General features: G+C 34.8%; 1 protein-coding gene across 4 annotated transcripts in view; it reads left to right on the top strand.

The window, feature by feature from the left end:
• LOC113500836 overlaps positions 1 to 18,860 on the top strand; it is an 87,632-nt gene that overhangs the window by 36,437 nt on the left and 32,335 nt on the right. The window contains exon 1 of one of the 4 annotated variants that reach the window (XM_026881734.1): positions 10,553 to 10,716. The exons of 2 other annotated variants lie outside the window; for them this stretch is intronic. In XM_026881734.1, the coding sequence (XP_026737535.1) occupies positions 10,685 to 10,716 (32 nt within the window). In that variant the 5' untranslated portion in view covers positions 10,553 to 10,684. Of the gene's footprint in view, positions 1 to 10,552; positions 10,818 to 18,860 lie in introns of those variants that run through there. One more of the 4 variants, XM_026881732.1, reaches the window with a different exon arrangement.

Genomic DNA, 18,860 nt, shown 5'->3' with positions numbered 1-18,860 from the left:
TCCACTACATTACACTACGCAGTAAAATCAAGCTTTGTTATTACCAGCTTTTCCGTTCTGAGAAATAATAAAAACAACCGCTTCACAACGATCAAAGCGATTCAAAATGAAGCGTCAAAATCGTATCCCTATATCCTAACCTATTGTAATTTTCTAAACATTATCCTTATTCATTTCACAACATTTCTTAATCATATATCCAAAACTTTCAAACTATGTATAACCCAGTATGAGGTCATATCAATGACGTCTATCACACCGATATAAAGTTTAGTCAGAGAAAACGCACGAACAGATGGTAAATATCAACATTTACTACATACAAGAACTGCACACGACGCAAGTACTAAAATCATGGTATTATGAATAGCTACTACCCCTTGAAGTAAAACGATGAAGCTGTGGAAGCGAGATAGCGAACTACGGACATACAGCTGCCTCTCTCTTCCACATCAGCAGTCTTGATACTTTAAGGGGTGCTGGTAAGATCCCTAGATAAAGATGTCCATGATACTAATTTGTAACTGTCTCAGTGCAGGGCAAAGGCTTCTAATACTGTGCATTGATCACTCGCTAGGTCACCGCAAGTTGCAAGCATCAGATTTGTAGTACACAATATTACATTCTATTTACTTGTGTACCTTGTTATTAGTTTTAATTTACTTATAATACCTTTAAATACCAGAAAACACAACAATAAACTGTAAAGCTTTTCTTCAATTTAAGGTGAACAACCGGCTATATATTTTTCAGATAATTTTCGGAAAAATAAGTTGTTTTAAATTATTAACCAACCGGGACTGTCGAAATCTGTGCTAAGAACCGCCACGCCTGACATCCAAATCTGTAAAATAATATTTCCCTTAGTTCCTCCTTTATAACTGACAGACGGGTACAAAAAGGACCTAATTACTCCCGCCATCTTCGTTTCAAACGTTGAACTTAAGGGTTAACGTCTTCCGCTTAAGCTAATCCTTTTAAACGTACAGACATTGAATACCCTTAGAGGTCAATGAACTCGGTACTTAGTAAAAAGCTTCTAAGAAACTGAAGGGAGTGAATGGTTATCATAACGTCTAATATTACAGACATTAAGTCTGTTTATTTGAAAAATGATTAAGTTAATTCCCTTTTTCAGAGCTAATGAAATAATGAACGATATTATATTTAGAATTAAGAACCATTCACGGTTTTGATGAAAAGAAATAACGAGGAATGGTAATACTTGTAATCAAATGGATTTATTTTGAACTTTTATATTAGACTAAGAATATTCGGTATTATCACGTCAACATGATTCTGAAATCTCACAATGTTAAACTGAAGATGTGACAAAATAAATAAACCAGTTTTCTTAACTTAAACCGTGTTTGGAAACTTGCTCTTAATCACATCTCTCAAATCACTCTTTAAAACTTCCCCTCAGTTTTAAGCAGTTGACTATCTAGTTTCTGGTTGAAAGTTGTGCGCAGTTGTGGTTGCGGGCATACAAATTACGGATTTTGCATTTGAATCTAGTTTGGGACCCTCTACGTGAGGGGTGCTTTTTGGACTACCGTCGCTCACTTCTGGGTCTTAGATGATTTCAATAAAGACGTTTCTTTATTACTGAGGCGCAATATACTTTTCATTTATCATGTTTTTGCGACAACCTCTATTAGACCAGTGTTAAAAAGTTCGAATTCATTATTCGTTCATCTTATAGATGTTGCTGACAACATGTGTGGTAATTTTATTATTTTGTGTCGAATCTTGTTATTTCGGGCTACAAATAATTCAAACATCAAAGACCCCTCATTTAATGCAAAAGAAAAGCGTATGTAAATCGCATTTTTTGAATTCCGACAATCCTTTGAGTTGAATATTCTGTTTGAAAAATAGGGAACACGACACGAAATTCCGCTCAAAAAGCTAAATATAGTATACAGATAATAATATATGTATTATTTTTGTCAGAATTCGGAAATTCCATTCGCAAAACTAACGCACTCAGAATTTACACAAAAGTGAAACGAGAATAACATGACATAAATTTGGATGATTAAGTTCGGTTACTCCTTTCTATTTCCGCAGACATGAGTAAACAAACAGTAATAATTTGTGATATACTGATGAACGTTGGTAGGGATGCCTAGTACTCATCGAGATTGAAACGATGACTGAAAGGATAGCTAGCTGAGTGGTTGAGGTAACCACGCCACTGGGTCTTTAAGCATGTGACTTGAACGTATTGTTTAAAAGCCCACCCGATACACGGAAATAATTCCAGAGTGCGGGAGTCGTTTTTACATTTATGAAAATAACGATATTACAAAAAAAAACATTGATCCAATGAATATAAGAACGAAAACAGTTTTAATGGAAATTTTAATGTTTTGGTTTAGACTTGTAGTGACACTCAGAGAGAGAGTTTTTGATTTAAGCCATTTGCAATATTGTGTTTAAATCACAGATAGGTAATACTGCTTTAAGTCTTCAAAAATCGAATAAAAGCTTCACTGGTATGTAATAAAACCCTAAATTACGAAATGGTAAAATTTGTGTTTTAATTGTACCATTTAGTAATATCAGAGTCTTTAAACGGATTTTATTTAAGCTGAAATTTCAAATTGATCAAATGAAATAAAGTTTACTATTTAGTTCTTATCTTGCTTTTAAATTTGAAAATAGCCACTTCCAAATGCCGAATGCCATTAGGTTTACAGATAAAATAACAATCTAATCGTAGAAAAATACACTCAACGTTGCATTGCATATTTAGATAGTTACTTGTTTATTTTTAAACTCCCATTGATACGCCACGCCGGCCACGTTTCATCACGTTACGAAACTCTATAAAATAGAGCTTTTCTATAAATAGATGTTCCTACGACACGTCTGGAGGTCGTTCAACTCATAACATGTCGAGTATTTCTATTAAGACTTACCTGACTGAAACTTTCAATGACTCTGTATTTTTGCTCGTACTGTGGTGACACAAAATAGGTAAAAAAAATGTGAGTAAATGAAAACTGGATAACAGCAAGTCGGTTGGCGATAAACAAATTGGTGGGGTAACATATTAATTGATAAAAAATCGATTACCGTAATCACCGTTGCTTAAAATCAAACTTTATTTTTCTGGCAGCTGAAATACGCCAACTGTCACGGTCACTGGGACAAAACGGAGAGTCAATAAGGTTCCACTTACCTTACCTTTTTGATGGATACCAAAAAAATGCTTAAAACTTCTCTTTCTTTTAAACTTATTATGTACGAGTAATACTGGTCATAATAAAATAATAGCCCACTTCATCCATATTTATAACAAACGAGTCAATTAGCTTCCAAACAATTTGTAACAAAACGCCAATCGAGTGCTCGATAACGATGCGAGATTGAGTTACACGTAGTTGTTAGTCTGTCAAGGATTTACATACTTGCTTTTATTGACAACGTTTACGAAGGAGGTTGTACATAACAATTATTTTGTTTTTGGAGCTGGTTAAAACAAACGTTTGGGGACCCATCCATCCTGTCTTTTTTTCACAATAAATTGTATAGGTACTTGTTATATTCGTCTACTTTTTGCTGATTTAAAAAAACAGAACTTTAACAAGATAATTACCACAAGTGCGTCATAAAACTCTTGTAATCGTATTGTCCGCCAAGCTGTTCTAGTATTAAAATCAAGTTTTATAGTAAAAAATATGTTACTGACTCACTGTGACGTCCTAACCTACCTATTATACTGATTCACTGATCAAAATATCGTATTAATATTTCCTTGGAATTCGGGGCATTATATGCACCCACATGCTACACAAATACGAAAACGTGGGTCTGGTAATCTGTTAAAAATATTTAGCGCATCCAGCGATGAATAATTTTATGATCAATGCATTTTAATGTTAGTGTATTGAAGATAACAGTTCAAACTTCAAATCAGCTTGAGCTTCAGATCAAGCTGCTTTACTTCCTTTCATTTTGTTAGAACCACACAACCATCTCCTTCTTCTTAGTGTAAATACAAAACAGTTTTTGAAGACTTCATGAATATTTTTGTGAAACATTATTATCAAAAACAAGGCCCCAGAAAAACTAGGTTACGTTCACAGCGAGTAAGCTCGCCTGCAGTAAAACCTGTATACAAACTACCTATTTGCAGGATCCTCCCGACCCTTTCTCATGCAAAATTATGGGCACGTATCTTTAAAAAAGTAGTAGGTACAAACGAGTATGTAAAATGTAGAGTAATAAATAGCAAAAACCGAGGAAATGTTGCCTTTTATACTCGATCCGGGTACCTCCAAACAGTTCTTAATCAACTTTATGTAATACTGTAATCCCGGAACACCTTGGATCTTGGTACAAGCTGTGTTACGTATTCATGAAGTCAGGAGAAAGTACTAGTGTACCTGTGTGTTAACTGTTCGATCTTGTTTGTAGGTAACTCCGATTGAATTCAGTTTGCTGACAAGCTGTTGATATAAGACTGCGTTTACTTCTTCGTCTTCCTTACGATGTAGTGGTATAAACAATTTATATTTTCATGTAATTCGAAATTCAAAGCAACCCATTTAATATAAGTCTGTGATGTTCAACCTCCTTTTTAATTTACAAAATTCTTACCAAATTTAATTCAAGAAGCAGAATGTTAATTGACGTAGGCACTTAAGATAATTTTCGCATTTGGGAAGAGCTTTATCCAAGAAAAATAATATACCTTGCGGTTTTCAGTCTCAAAAGGATGTTAACAGGTAATAAAAAACGAGGTTTATTTCCTTGAAAACGTTAGCTGATTCGGATTACGGTTATTTACATAATCTTTTGTAATGACAACATTCTTATCAAGTACATTGAAAACAGCGTGGAAATGGAAATTGCGTTCTCAAAATGAGGGTTATTTTTTATGTAAAATGGCACGAAACAAAATGATTTTGGCAAAACATTGTTTGTGTATACCGACAATTTATTCAAGATTTTAATTGCCAGCTTTAAAGCCCCGTTGAATCGATTTATTATGTAATACCTGAGGGACAATCTTAATCTGCTAAATCATGTTCAATTTTCTGTAGCGTCCTATTAAATTTCTAAAAACATTAATTTTCTAAAGGTCACTAATAAGCAGGCTATTGAATGGAGCAGGCCTCATTGGTAGTCAAGGGATCGAAGGTCCTCTTGACGTTACACTCAAGTCTTATCGAACCCAAGATCGGAGATAGGTTTGGGTTTTCGTCAATTTCGCCTTTGTTCATCGCGATAATTGTCCAAAATTGCCTAATCTTCTTGTGAAAGTCTTGTGAATCACCCTTACTGCTTGAGGATAAAGACTGATAGCAACTGATTGGACGTGATAAGGAGCTTACTAACCTAAGTAAGACGGTTTCCGATGTAGCAACGAGACATTGGTACGCGGTAGAGCGCCTTCTTTTTCTTTAACGTGTTGATTGCATTTATAAAAATAACGCATTGAGAAAATATTATACAATTAACATGTAAATCCTAAGCCTCATTCACTTAAACAGATAACGGAGCAAAAAGAAGATGCTTTGTATGAGCTAATGTATTCTAAAATGATTAATGTAAAATCTCACTTACAGCACATTATCAGAAGAAAGGGCATTAGCAACAAAAAAGCCTATGGTCATAGTCATTGAGGTCGTTCACCTTTTATCATTGTCTGTACTAAGTTAGGGCTCAAGTAATTGTGTGAGTGAGGACGGCTCAAGAGATGACAGAAATACGATCTGACCCGCACTAGAATATATCTCAATAAAAGCTTTTTTGGAGACATCAGCTTTAGCGAACCTTTTATACGTGCAAATACGTTTGTTCCTTTAAACAACATTAATGTGATGAAATTGTAGCGATAGGTCACATTCATTTATGAATTTCTTTCGTCTTTTTTTAAAATACAGCGTGATACACAGTGAACGTGATATACAACCTCAATAAAGACAGATGTCGCGGATTTGTTTACACATTTTATTTTATCCGGATAACTATAGCAACATCACGTTGACTAACACGTTTCGAGCGAACTAGACAACTCCTACGATAAATCCGACGACACTTAATCAATGCCAAAGTTAATTTTAACGTAAAGCATTGACACACTAGCATCGTCACTAAGTCCAACAACTCACTTCTATTAGTCACCCTGGCGTCTAATTCAGGTCTCCAGTCTGTACTGGCCTTTACGAAACTGAAGTCAACGGCACCGTTTATCAATTTCTATTCATTTTAGTATTACATAAACGACAATGACAAAACTTCAGTAGAACTTTTGCTAAATCTGCCTGCAAGTATCGGGACTCATGAATGAAATATCGTCCAATAGTTAATATGTATATATAGATACTATAATAATTCCAGAGCGAAATTTTCCTATGACAACATTAGGCAGACTTTTGAACCATTTAGTGCCATCACGTTGCAAGTAAATCATTTCAGTTTTGATTGATTTTTATTTTCAACAACGATATTTAGGGCAAATTTAGACAAAGATGTTATCCAAAACAACTTTAAAGTATTACACATTGCAGCAACATAATTTTAATCACTAATTTATTACTTGCGTGATAGTTCTTAACGATCTATATTCATAACAAATTATTCTGATATGAGTTTCTATCTCAAAGCAATTAAAGTCAAACTCCAGCAGTTTGACTTTAATTGCCAAATCAAATAAAACGAATGTATCATCACACAAACATCTTAATAATAGCACAAAGAACTATAAAGCAATCATGAAAAGAGAGATCTAGAATCACAAATCACTGCGATTCGAATGTACTTTGTGGCGGTTGATGTGAATGTGATCACATCAGAATCTACTTTCAAATATTGCGATCGAAACATCGGCATCCACATCGAAGCCATCGGATTCAGAACTCAATATGTGTCCATCGCCAGCGGCGAACTCCGGAACGCCAAACATTCGCGGAACAAATGGATTTTCGTCGATTTTCGCCAATTCCCGTACATGAGTTTCCTCCTCTCCGCTCCGCCCCAGGCTTGCCACCCGTACCGGGAAATGGCTCGACTCGATAGCTAACACGTCACACTTTTATTTTATTTGGAAAGCGACAAATCGTTAACTCGATCCTGTCTTTATGTCGACGCCGACGGAAGCATTGCGATGTTTCTGACACCGATATATGCTATCCGTTTTATATAACGCGGACCGGTTTTATTAAGAGGAGTTTTGTTTTGATCTCCGAAAATAAAATCTGTTATAATTTTATTTCGGTCCATCAGTTATCGCCAAACATAAGGAAGTGTTAGTTATGTTTGTCTGACCCAGTCAGTTGCAGGTGTTAAAGGAATGTGAAATTAAATGCATCTGTTAAAATGTAACATGTACACAGCTGATTTTGATCCAATATTGGAGCATACATTTATTGTGAAACGTTAAATTGTTATACAATTAAAATCGTTTCAATTTTAAACATAGGTGCGTTATTATCAATTTCTGTTCCAAGTAATCAATTAACGATATGTGTATGGGTAGTGCCTCAGGCAACAAACCCGTGCGAGATCAAATATCGTTCAGTGCTCTAATAGCATTTACTAATGAAATCCGAGTATTCAATCTCCCAACAGGTTTTTGCACGTGCAGTATTTTACTAACATGAAAATCAGCGACTGAATTTTAATATTCTTGCTCGAATATGAACAATATGTATTGTTTTGATTGCATTTCTTTTGTTTCCTTCATAAATCTCAACGACTGCGTGGGACTTTATTGTTTTTCGGAAAACTCGATTTTACCTTTACATAATATACCTACTTTAATAAACAAACATCTGTAGAATATGTACCCGAGTGATTTACAAAGAATGATTCGATTTGTTTGAGGAGATCGCGTGTTTGCTTGTATAAGAACAAGGTTGAGGAATCGAGTTCGTATTGATTTGGTTCTGAATTGAAATGAGCAAGTTTGTGGTTCGTGTTGACTCGGTGTATCATCGCGAATTTGTAAACTGAATAACGTATCTATTGTAACATTGTTTTGTAAAGTGCAGGCGACTGGCGTAATATTTCACTAGACACAATCGTGTGTGGCTTTACGTCGAAGGTGATGCATTTATCACCTCAATTCTTAAAACATTTACTAAATGTTACTTAATTTCGAAGACTTCATATTACATCTCGTGTACTATTTATTCGGTCTTCGAGGGGAACTACGATGTAGATGCTTAAACCTAAACCAAAAATAGTTTAATTCGCATGTAATCGCATGTATCGTATCCAAAACTATACTTTCCACATTTCTTTACACTTTTTACCAAACGAGTATAAAATGACAAAAGCTAAACCGTTACAAACAACAATAACAAATCATTTCACATCTAGTCGAATGAAACATGTGTAACCTCACAGCAAGACACACTTTCATCGAACTTACCACCTCCTCCTAAAAACTATAGCAATTGTGGAAGCGAGACAGCACAACACACGGTGCATAGCGCCGTCTCTCTTTCGCAACAGCCATAGTATTACTGGAAGCTATAATGGTAGAGTTTAGATATGTATAGACGAAACAACACATGGCTACAAGTCAACACGTCAAGCGTTATACGATCCCGCTGTGTTTGTAAATCATCAAGTGTGGTACAGACAAAGATACTACTGCATTCATTTTTTACGTTTCCTGAACATTGTTGTTAAAACAAAACGGAGTTTGGTTTTCTGTGCGTCATTACTTTGTAGTTTACTTTTGCGTTGCCACAGGCGTTATATCTTGAGCTGTGATTTTTCTGGAGTTTCTCAGAATATCTCATTTAAAGTTATAAACATTTTGTTGTGTTCAAAAATGAGAGTAAGTAACAGTCGCCCAAGGGATAATAGGCTAAGGGCTTATGTGTTATGGTGTCTATGTCACTTTTGACTTTAATGTAGAGACAAATAGACTGATACGATAAGATAAGAAAAAATATGAATAATTACATAGTTAAATGAATAGAAAAACATATGATCGTAAACGAGATTTTATTTGAAGAAACTAAAAGCAATAAAAAAAGCTTCAAAAAAACTTGTAGAGCTAATTAAGTACCTAATCGTATTCATGCAAACTTGTGGACCAAGTATTTTAACGTTTAACTGAACATTTTACACAGATGCATCATTAATCAACAGACCCTAATTTATCAAGAAGTTTTTGGAAGATTGAATACATATATTTGGAAATACTCGAAATAATTGTGCAATTTCTGCTTAATACTTTACAACATTCAACTTGTTGGTCTTTTTGTATGAGATGGATGAAATACTGATGTCGACGTCATATATTACAATATGATACTTGTCAATGGTAATTCGACCGCTCCTAGCCATTTACTGCTGCCATCCATTCAGTCAATAAGCCTGAAAGGATTGTCAACAAAGCTGTATAAAAGACACATTCAAGCCAACAAACATGAAAATATATTATACAAATACCAACCTACATATATCAGCATTAGCCAGCTTATTCAAATAAACAGCTTATATTATTTATGTTGTGCATTCGCAGTTTTTGGTAATAAGTAAATTAGTTGTTACCGTAAAAAAATTGCCCATTATAAGGCAAATAATTTCATGTAGAGAAATAAACAAACTACTGCAAGCTCATGCATTGTTATTCCGCAAATTAAGATAGTGACAGCCGGAGGAATGAAATTGATGGTAGTTTTTTTTTTATTGTCAAGCATTTAACTAAGATTTAAATGTCTTTAATTGATTAATTCGTTAATTTTCGTTTAAGAATCTTATATGAAATCATCAGTTTTTGCTAGGCAGAAGAAAAGTGACTGACTTTAACACTGACTCTACATTTTAGGTCTTTAGTAAATTTGTTTTTATGTTCATCTATTTAGTTTTAATAGATTCTAAAGTACCTTATAATCTGTGAGTCAAACGATCAGCCGGCATGTCGTAATAGTAGTTTGGCTCTTGGCAGCCCACCGCTAAGAACCCACGACTGTTAGACTAGGAACCGGTTCATGGTACAAACAAATCTACTTTCCTTTTTATTTTAAGCCATAATTTTAGTACAATGACATTGCTAATGTTGCTATTTTTGTTCGCAGGTAAATATTCAATGACTCTGCGGCAGCACCCATTCTGGTGAATAAAACATTCGAACTTCCAAATTCAAACAAAATCTTATTTTGTAAACATGACATTGTTTGAGCGTTGGAAATAACGTGATCTAGTTTATATGCAAGACGTTGAATCCACATTTGCTTACGCCCTAACAAAATCGATGAAGGCAGCGGCAGTTTAATTTGTGTCACATTATTAAATCATGAAACGGCAACGACACTGACCGCATTTTAGTTCGCAGCCTGCAGCATCCAACTCGGGGAAATGCACCTACTTTCTTTCTACTGCATCTAGCGGGCTTTAGCTACAATCACCAATGCTGTTAGCGCCTAAAACAACACATGTTTTTTTGCTCATATTGGCTTCATCATCTCTACTCTTGTGAGAATAGAGTTCACATTCGCGTACACTGTTTCCATTTAAGCCCTATACACACTGCGCACAATCCCGTTTATTTTTCCGTAGCGAGATGGGTGTACTCGCTCAGCTCGGTTAGTCGTCCGTAAGCCACGGCGCGGAGGAGGCGCGCTCGCGGGTACTCCGTATATTAAACCTGTCGACTTTTTGTGTGACATCCGTTTTATTTGAACATGTGCAGTGTTTGATAAAGAAGATGACCGGTGAAATTTGCTGCAACCAAAAATGGTATGCGATAGTTTGTGCGCGTAGCTGAAAGGAGAGATGCACTTGCGTGCTCTACTCTCACTTGAACGGACAACTGCCGGCATGAAGGGCCAACCGGTTTGGTGAGATCTCCTGCCGATCTACACTCATGTAGAATAGAAAGCCCTTAGCTTGAACCATTTTTGTTGTGATCAGATGTCTTGCGTGTGTGTGGCTTTATTTTTGTTTTTGCATATCCAAATCATTTGAGGAAGTAATGTCATAACATTGTGTTTGTGAATCACGTCGTTAAACACAGTATTTATGTGAACCGTTCAGCACATTTTTTTGTTTGCAACGTAGCGTTTTTGTGGAGCTTTTTATTTTTTTTATGACATGATTGTTTGCATGCTTTATAGATGTTATCATCGTCATCATCCCTTATCATTTTATGTTACCGGAAATAACTTTTTATTTATAATTAGATAATTATCAACTAGAGAGTTTTGCTCCTGGACACGGGTCTTTCCAAATACCAAATTACCTTTATACATTCCCATACAACCGTTCTATAGAATTGAAATGTCGGAATACAATTATAAAGACTGGCGGCGATATAAATGGGCATCACTATTAAATTATTCTTAACAGACCATCAATATTCCGGTCATATTGAACCGTTCTATCCATCTATCGTGTGCTTTGCAGCAATTATATCGACACTACGACGTTTAGACGTAGGTAATCGAATAGTTTTCATTCACTATCCATGATTGGCTTCGAATTGTTCTTTTATATGAATAAATAATCGGAATTAATCGATGTCCATTAAGCACTATTAACACACCTCTATTTTGCCGCCCCGATGCAAATAAAGTCATTCAAAATTTATAGTCTTTTACCTTAATTAGGGCGTCTACTTATATATTGCACTGTCTATTACAAAAATTTAATCTTTAAAAGAAGACAAGGCTGTCTTCTTTGCAGCAGAATTAAATATTTTAATACTAAAGGCTTGATTGAAATATCTCAAGCTATTTAACGACAACATAACGTATGACGTCTCTTTGCTTTTCCTAATATTTCATTCTTATCTAAGGAATGTTTATTTTGATCATACAGTTTCGGTAGTGTTGCCGCAACATTTTTATGACTTTAGTACATTAGACAACATACAATTATCACGCTCAATTTATTTGTAAAACTAAGAAGAATTGTGAAACAGATATAGAAAGAAATCTCGTGAGAGAACTTAGAGTTTATTCGATAAACGCTTGAGTTAACATTCCGAGTGATCCTTCACTTAAGAAGATTTGAATGAGAATTTCCTGGTGCTAAATTCAATCTTACACTCAAGGGCAATTTGTGTAACAATATTGGAAGATGGATATTTCGGATAATCTTCTTCCTGGTTTGAAACTAAGAAGAAATAGCGGGCGTGTTTTGTTTAAAAAGTAGCGTCATGAAATAATGCATTTAGATTATACTCTAACGAGTTTTAGAGTCCAATACTTGAAGTATCAGTAGTAAATACGATTTTGTTTTCATATACAAAGAGATCATTAACTAATGAAAGACACATGGGACCCCGGACCGTGTCACTTACCTTTTAATAGCTTTCAACTTTGACTGCAAGTTTCATTCCGTAATTATCGCTTAGGTTAATAAACTCATCCTCAATGCTCCTTTAAATAATTGTTCGTTAAGAGTATGGAGACAGTCCGTGCTAAGTAAAGAGGCGTGAGTAGACATTACAGACTACAGAGTCAACTCAAGAGTCGCACTTGTTTTCCGCTTTCAATATTGTCTCAGTTTCCATGGCAACCAATTTTAAGTCGCAATATTGCAAACGTGATATTGCGTTCCGGATATATAAATAAAAGCACTTCGTTTTATAAAATGGTTTACGAAATAATATTTATTTGTTCTTGTTCTAACAAATTCGTTGTTCGTATAGTTGTGTCCGCGCACATATTGAACTACGTCTGCAACTGACTTCTAAAACACAACACAGCACAATGTTGCATTTAATCTAATAGGTGAATTTTTACTTTTTAAATTCTATAATATTAATACCCAATTATTCTAAACTTAAGATTCGTGGTCTGATTTACATAATTATGTAATTAAACTGCAGAGGGACAACTGTCACAATAAGAAAAAAATACTCAATAAGTAACTATAAAAAAGGGAAAAAATAATCAGAAATTCCAAGGACGTAACTTGAGAGGATCGTTCAAAGAGATCTCGTGTCGTCACGGGAGCTGCATGTGACTCTCCTGTCTTGCGGTCACGACCGCTCCTAACCACTTCCCTCAGATCCAAGCCACACGACAACATCACGTGGCAAACACAAATAAAAGTAAAACAATGAAATTTTAATCACAATAATACAGCTCAATTTCGACACGGATTCAGTTACATTTGCAAAGAAATATACTTTTGATTGTTACCTCTTACAAAAAGTTTGATACTATTCATAATGTTATAATACATTTTTAGGATATTTTCGCGTTTCGGGGAATAAAATGTGAAGTCGGTCAACATTTAGACAGACAATAGATTCTTTTTCGAAATGTTTAAAAATATACTTTATAGAATAAAATAAAATACAATCTACCTTGATGAACGGAAAGAGGCTAAAACCTAAATAAGAATTTATTCGGCTATTTGTACATAAAAAATAAACGTGTTCTGTTTTTAAAGGCATATGATGCTATGTTTATAGCCAGTATCAATCTCAAATTCCCTGTTACGTGGTAACAAACTACTGTAAATTGATCAGCTGTAGTCTGTAGTCACAACAAAACCGGCGGCCATTTGTAAGTCCGTTTGTACAAACTTGTGCGACTGCCAACATCGACTGCTTTCATTTGTTTTAACATTCTTTCCATAATATTTTAACAATAGTTAAACGTAGAAATTGAAAAGACATAAAGTTTTAATGTTTAAGTTTATGTTTGAAAAGCTTATTTGATTATGTGAATAGCTGGTACGAAAGTATTGACGTAAAAAATAAGAAAATGTATTTAAGAGAAATGTGATAGCTGTGACTGATTTTTACGATGACATCTAGGGAACGAATATCAAAGTTATGACAGTAAGCATCTACAATCCCTTTAGTTTATGTTGTATACAGAGGCAGTCCAATATTTTATTGCACTAACCAACTGATAAATTATGCAACTTATTCAATAATACATAATATTATTAATGACTTTTGCTTTGATCAAAGCTAACCTAACCTTATTTAACCTTTTTTGAGTCCCTATTGTACAATATTCCCTTTTATCGGTACCGTTGTCAACATTCCTTGATAGCTTTACACACACACACATACACAGATACAGAGATATACGGCCGTGAACCGTATGTTAACCTATGCGTCACAAAGGATATTATAAAAGAGTAAGGAATGGATGGATATGGATGGCTCCTTACATAGGCCGTGGTCCGCGGGCGATGATCAAAAGATCTTTTAACATGATTAAACTTATTTTTCGTAGACTTATTATTCATCCAAAGCACCATATTCAATTTTATAGTAAAACATAAAAATATAAATAGACATCGGACAATGTGTGGGCGTTTTAAATTTCGAATCTGAAATTGAACTTTTCTAGTGATTACAGCTTTGAAATTAAAATGCATGCAACCAGTTTTAAAAGAGGAAATGAATTCTGAACTATGTAGTGTCAAATGATATTAACTTAGCAAATTCAGCTGCTGCTGTATAAGCTAGACATTGCAAGGCATAGTCACAGAAATTTAATTACCTTTAAAAATGAAGGAAGACAATCACTTTATACGTCGAAATAACTTAACTCAATACTTCTTCATTCAAAACAAATGATGTTGAAAATGTAATCAAGTAAACACCCCACGTATATAGAGGCGAGAGAGAGAAATAAAGCGTTATAACAAAGGCTACATAATCGTCATCATCTAAACGGTACCAGGAAGGGGGCATTGTGTGCGTACCCTTTTACGTCGGCTCTCATTACACTAGCCGGCAGCACATTGTTCGCTCTTAAGAAATCCTATAGTTACGCAATGTGTAGCGAAAAGACACGTTTCATCATTTTTTTGTTTGAAAACGAAAGAGGTTGATGTTGAGTTTGATTCTGTTTTTGAATTCGGAAGATTTTGAATGAATAACTGCGTTCTAGGGAGATAACAATGTTGTATAGATGATACCACATGTCTTTACTTGTTATATCAGAAGATGTTTGCTATGTAATATATTTTACAAGCTATTAAAATATTTTACACATCATAATTCATGCTTTACTTACTAGAAGTACTAACTTCTACTATTATTACTATACCGTACCCAATAAACTACCAATTCCAAAGAGATAACAAGTCTTAACACATCAAGTATCTTACTTTAATCCTCTTCATGTATGTAACTACTCCAGACAACCAGCTTTAAGTTTAATTCCTAACAAACTTCAAGACAACCTCAATCTTAATTTGAAACAGCTGACGACCAGACGTGTTACATCACTAAGCAGCAAGCAGTCAAATTACTTATCTAAGCTTTGTCCAAACTGCTCCAGTGCCGTCACCAACGCTATCAAAGTGGAATTTAAATGCAGATAACTGTCGCCATAAATATTAACGATGTTTAGGGCATGTCCCCGACCGACGCGACGCCCGACTCTATCGCATAAATTGAATTGATGGCAAAACTGCAGTGCGCAGTCGCGAGCCTCTAATTGACTTAGAAGGATATTAATATTCCAAATATAGATGCTAATAAATAGTGTCAATAACCCAAGCTGATTTGAGTGCTGATCCCTGTTTCGAACGAGGTCTCCAAAATTTATGTATTCATCCAAATTAGAATTCCGGAGATGTGTTGTTACATAAAAGTATCTTACAGAGATAAACACACGCGGAAACAACAACAAAGATCCTTAATCCCGAATAATATTTTGTATAAAGTTCCTTTGTGTTGGCTAAATTATACAGTAATTCTTTTAGGTCGTGACCTCTATAATATCGTCGGATGGACCAATCCCGTAACTCGTGTTGACCACAAAAAAGACATGAAACATTCCAAAGGCGGGCCGGGTCGGGCTTTTATCATATTGTTAAGCTCATTTAATCTGTGAGCACACGATAGCACTTTAATAAGAGGGAACCCAACAAATGTCGAGGAGAATCTATACCCTATCCGGTAAAGAAGAATAACTTAATGAAACGTCATTGGCCAAAAAGTGGAGCGACTACGAAAAGTTACATTTAAGTTACAATTTGCCCCGAAATTGACTTTGAGTCAAATCTTACAGCTTTGCTTAGATTCTCACTTTTTGCTCAATTTACAACCTTTAAAATGGTTCTTATTTGAAAGGACAGGGAATAACAAAAAAAAATCGAAAATATTTTTCTATAGCTCTGATTTCGCACACAAAGATAAGTGCAATGACCGAAATATTTTATTAAAGAAACGCAAATTTTCACCGGAAAATCTACCGTAGGATTGAGAATCACGTTTTACTTGAAAAACAAACCATTTAACATCTAACAAAACTAGTTTTTGAAGTTCAATGGCATTCAAACTTTTTACGATTGCACTATCATCAAATTATGGCAAAAAAAAACAATAGAAAAATATACAACTCGCCAAAACTAAATAGCATAAGTCGTCGAACCTGTGTAGTGTATAATATATGTATTTAGATGGTAATTACGTTTTTTTGAACAATATCATCTTGTGTCAAGGTTATAATTTTCGAAATAGAAATTACTACCATGAAAGTCGCTACTTTAATCAATAAAGTTGATTACAACTGATGATAGGCAAAAGTGTATCATTATTCCTCTCTACCAGCTATATTATTACGCTGATTTCACATATCAAGCTTATTTTCTAAAGTATGTCGAGTTTAATCTCACTTTAAACACGTTGCGAATTCAAAACATGTTCCTGTACTATTCTGCTCTTAAAGCAGGACATTTGCCGTGGTGGGAGAGAGATAGCATAACATTAATGTATTAGCATCTTGTTTACCAAACAGAATGATTTCTGCTTTAGAACTCTCAGTACAGGTGGTGAACGAATTAGTTGGGAACATTCATTTTCGCCGAACTCCTTCGATATGTAAAAGTTCTCGTTTCAAAGAAATAAACAATGCCTATCGATTTTACGTAAATGTCTCAGGTACTATAAAATCAAAATCTTTATAAGGGGTCGACGATACAATTGTAGGTCAATTGATGTGACCGCTTTCCTTGGCGTAATCTAACTATCTACTTGTAAACATGGCGTGAACAATAGAAACTTGATAAAAGCATAATATATTAAATACTAGCTTTTCGCCCGCGGCTTCGCCCGCGTCGAGGTCGGTTATATCGCGATTCCAAGAGAACTCTTCAAAAGCCCGGGATAAAAACTATGCTATGTTCTTTCTCAAGGTCAACTCTATCTCTATACCAAATTTCATTAAAATCAGTTCAGTCGTTTAGACGTGAAAGCGTAACAGACAGTCAGACAGAGTTACTTTCGCATTTATAATATTATTAGAGATATGAAACGTGTCATTATAGGTAATTAAAATAAATAATCTTTATACTGCAATCTTGTTCGTATAATTGGCCAATTGGAGCCTATATGCGGAAAAAAGGGCTCTCCACTAAGTATTACGAGTAAGGAATCTATATTGGCTTACGCTACATAAGTACCTGCATATTCTTAATTTTCAGGTTCAAAATACTCATTTATTTAGTTATGACAAAAAAGGCAACGGTACTTACTTAAATGTAAGTAACACTTCAAACTTAATCCATCATGATGAATTGATGTTTAAAACAAACGACAAAAAAGAACGTGAACTGTTTAATATGCTTCGTCCTAAAATGGCTGCGTACTCTATAGGCATAATATCGGTACTATAAAAACTCTCCAGCGATTTAATCATCGAAATTATGTAAGTAATCATATAGCATCCAATTAATTAGTCGGTCGAACGGCCATACTGAACCTAAAAAACATTTGACCTGACAAACTCACCTATTTACAAGAATCATTCACGAAGGCTTTGACAGTGTGTGATTGCTATCGTAATTAAACGTGAATACGTGACGATTTTTTGTCTTTTTTTTATTTCAACTGTTTCATATCATGTACTGAGAGTACTCCGAACCCATGAGTGCAACATGCACTCATGCAACGTGCACATGCCAACAATACGTAATAGGTACTTATTTGTGAAGATTTCACCTTTAGCCTTGTTTAGCATTCGTAATCGCATCACAAAGACTTTGCGATGCTAATTCAAGAACAAATATACAGGCACATGCATTTATAGTCGCGCAATTTCCATGAAAATATATTATACATATAATATATTTTGTTAAGACCGCTAGTGGTACATTAATAACATCGTGGTAGTAGTCATAAACAATTGTTTACTGTTACAAACCATTACAGTCCACCGTTATTCAAGTACATTATCATTTGTAGATGACCCTAAAAATGATTAGTATAGTTAAGATCGATTTTAGAACTGTTCAAGTAGGCTATCAGTCATAACGGAACTATTCTCCAATTGGAGTAGGCCGGTGAACTTACCAACTTTACCACAAAAACTCGTTGGGAGCAATTTACTGAATAGAACTAACGAACTAAGACTGCGACTATGTATTACTAATTAAATGTTCCCATAACCTCATAAAGTGACTAAATATGTCTAATGTATCAGTGACTCAGTGTTCTAAATTCAAATTTCTCTTCAGAGTAGGAATGTCAATCATTCCATAGAACAGTGTAAACTTCCCGCGCAAATCTAGAATTCGTAAATCGAAGCGAAAGTTATCTATGGTGCACGTAGGAAGTGGTCATGGCCGCTAACTCTTACTTATGTTATAAAAATAAAACATTCTTGGTATAACGCATGAAGTAGGCGCGAAAAAGTAGGAGAATATCAAAACAAATGACTTATAACTAAGTTTAAACACAATAAACGTGTGTTGCCTGTAGTTAATTGTAACAAATGGCATTGACCTTCATTCTACTTAAGTTGCATGCTCAATACCGTCAACGGTGCAAAGTTCAAGCTCTATTTAAGCATTTCAATAGGAAGGACTTCGAGTAAAAGTTTTTTAAAGAGTTTCTCATACCGTTGCTAATTAGTAAGAAAAGCAAACAATAATAGCAATGGAATTAGCGCAGGTCAGTA

Source organism: Trichoplusia ni, chromosome 14, assembly GCF_003590095.1.
Source record: "Trichoplusia ni isolate ovarian cell line Hi5 chromosome 14, tn1, whole genome shotgun sequence".
Classification (NCBI taxonomy): domain Eukaryota; kingdom Metazoa; phylum Arthropoda; class Insecta; order Lepidoptera; family Noctuidae; genus Trichoplusia; species Trichoplusia ni.
Note: the sequence above shows the minus strand (reverse complement) of the source record. Positions and strands in the feature narration are given on the sequence as shown.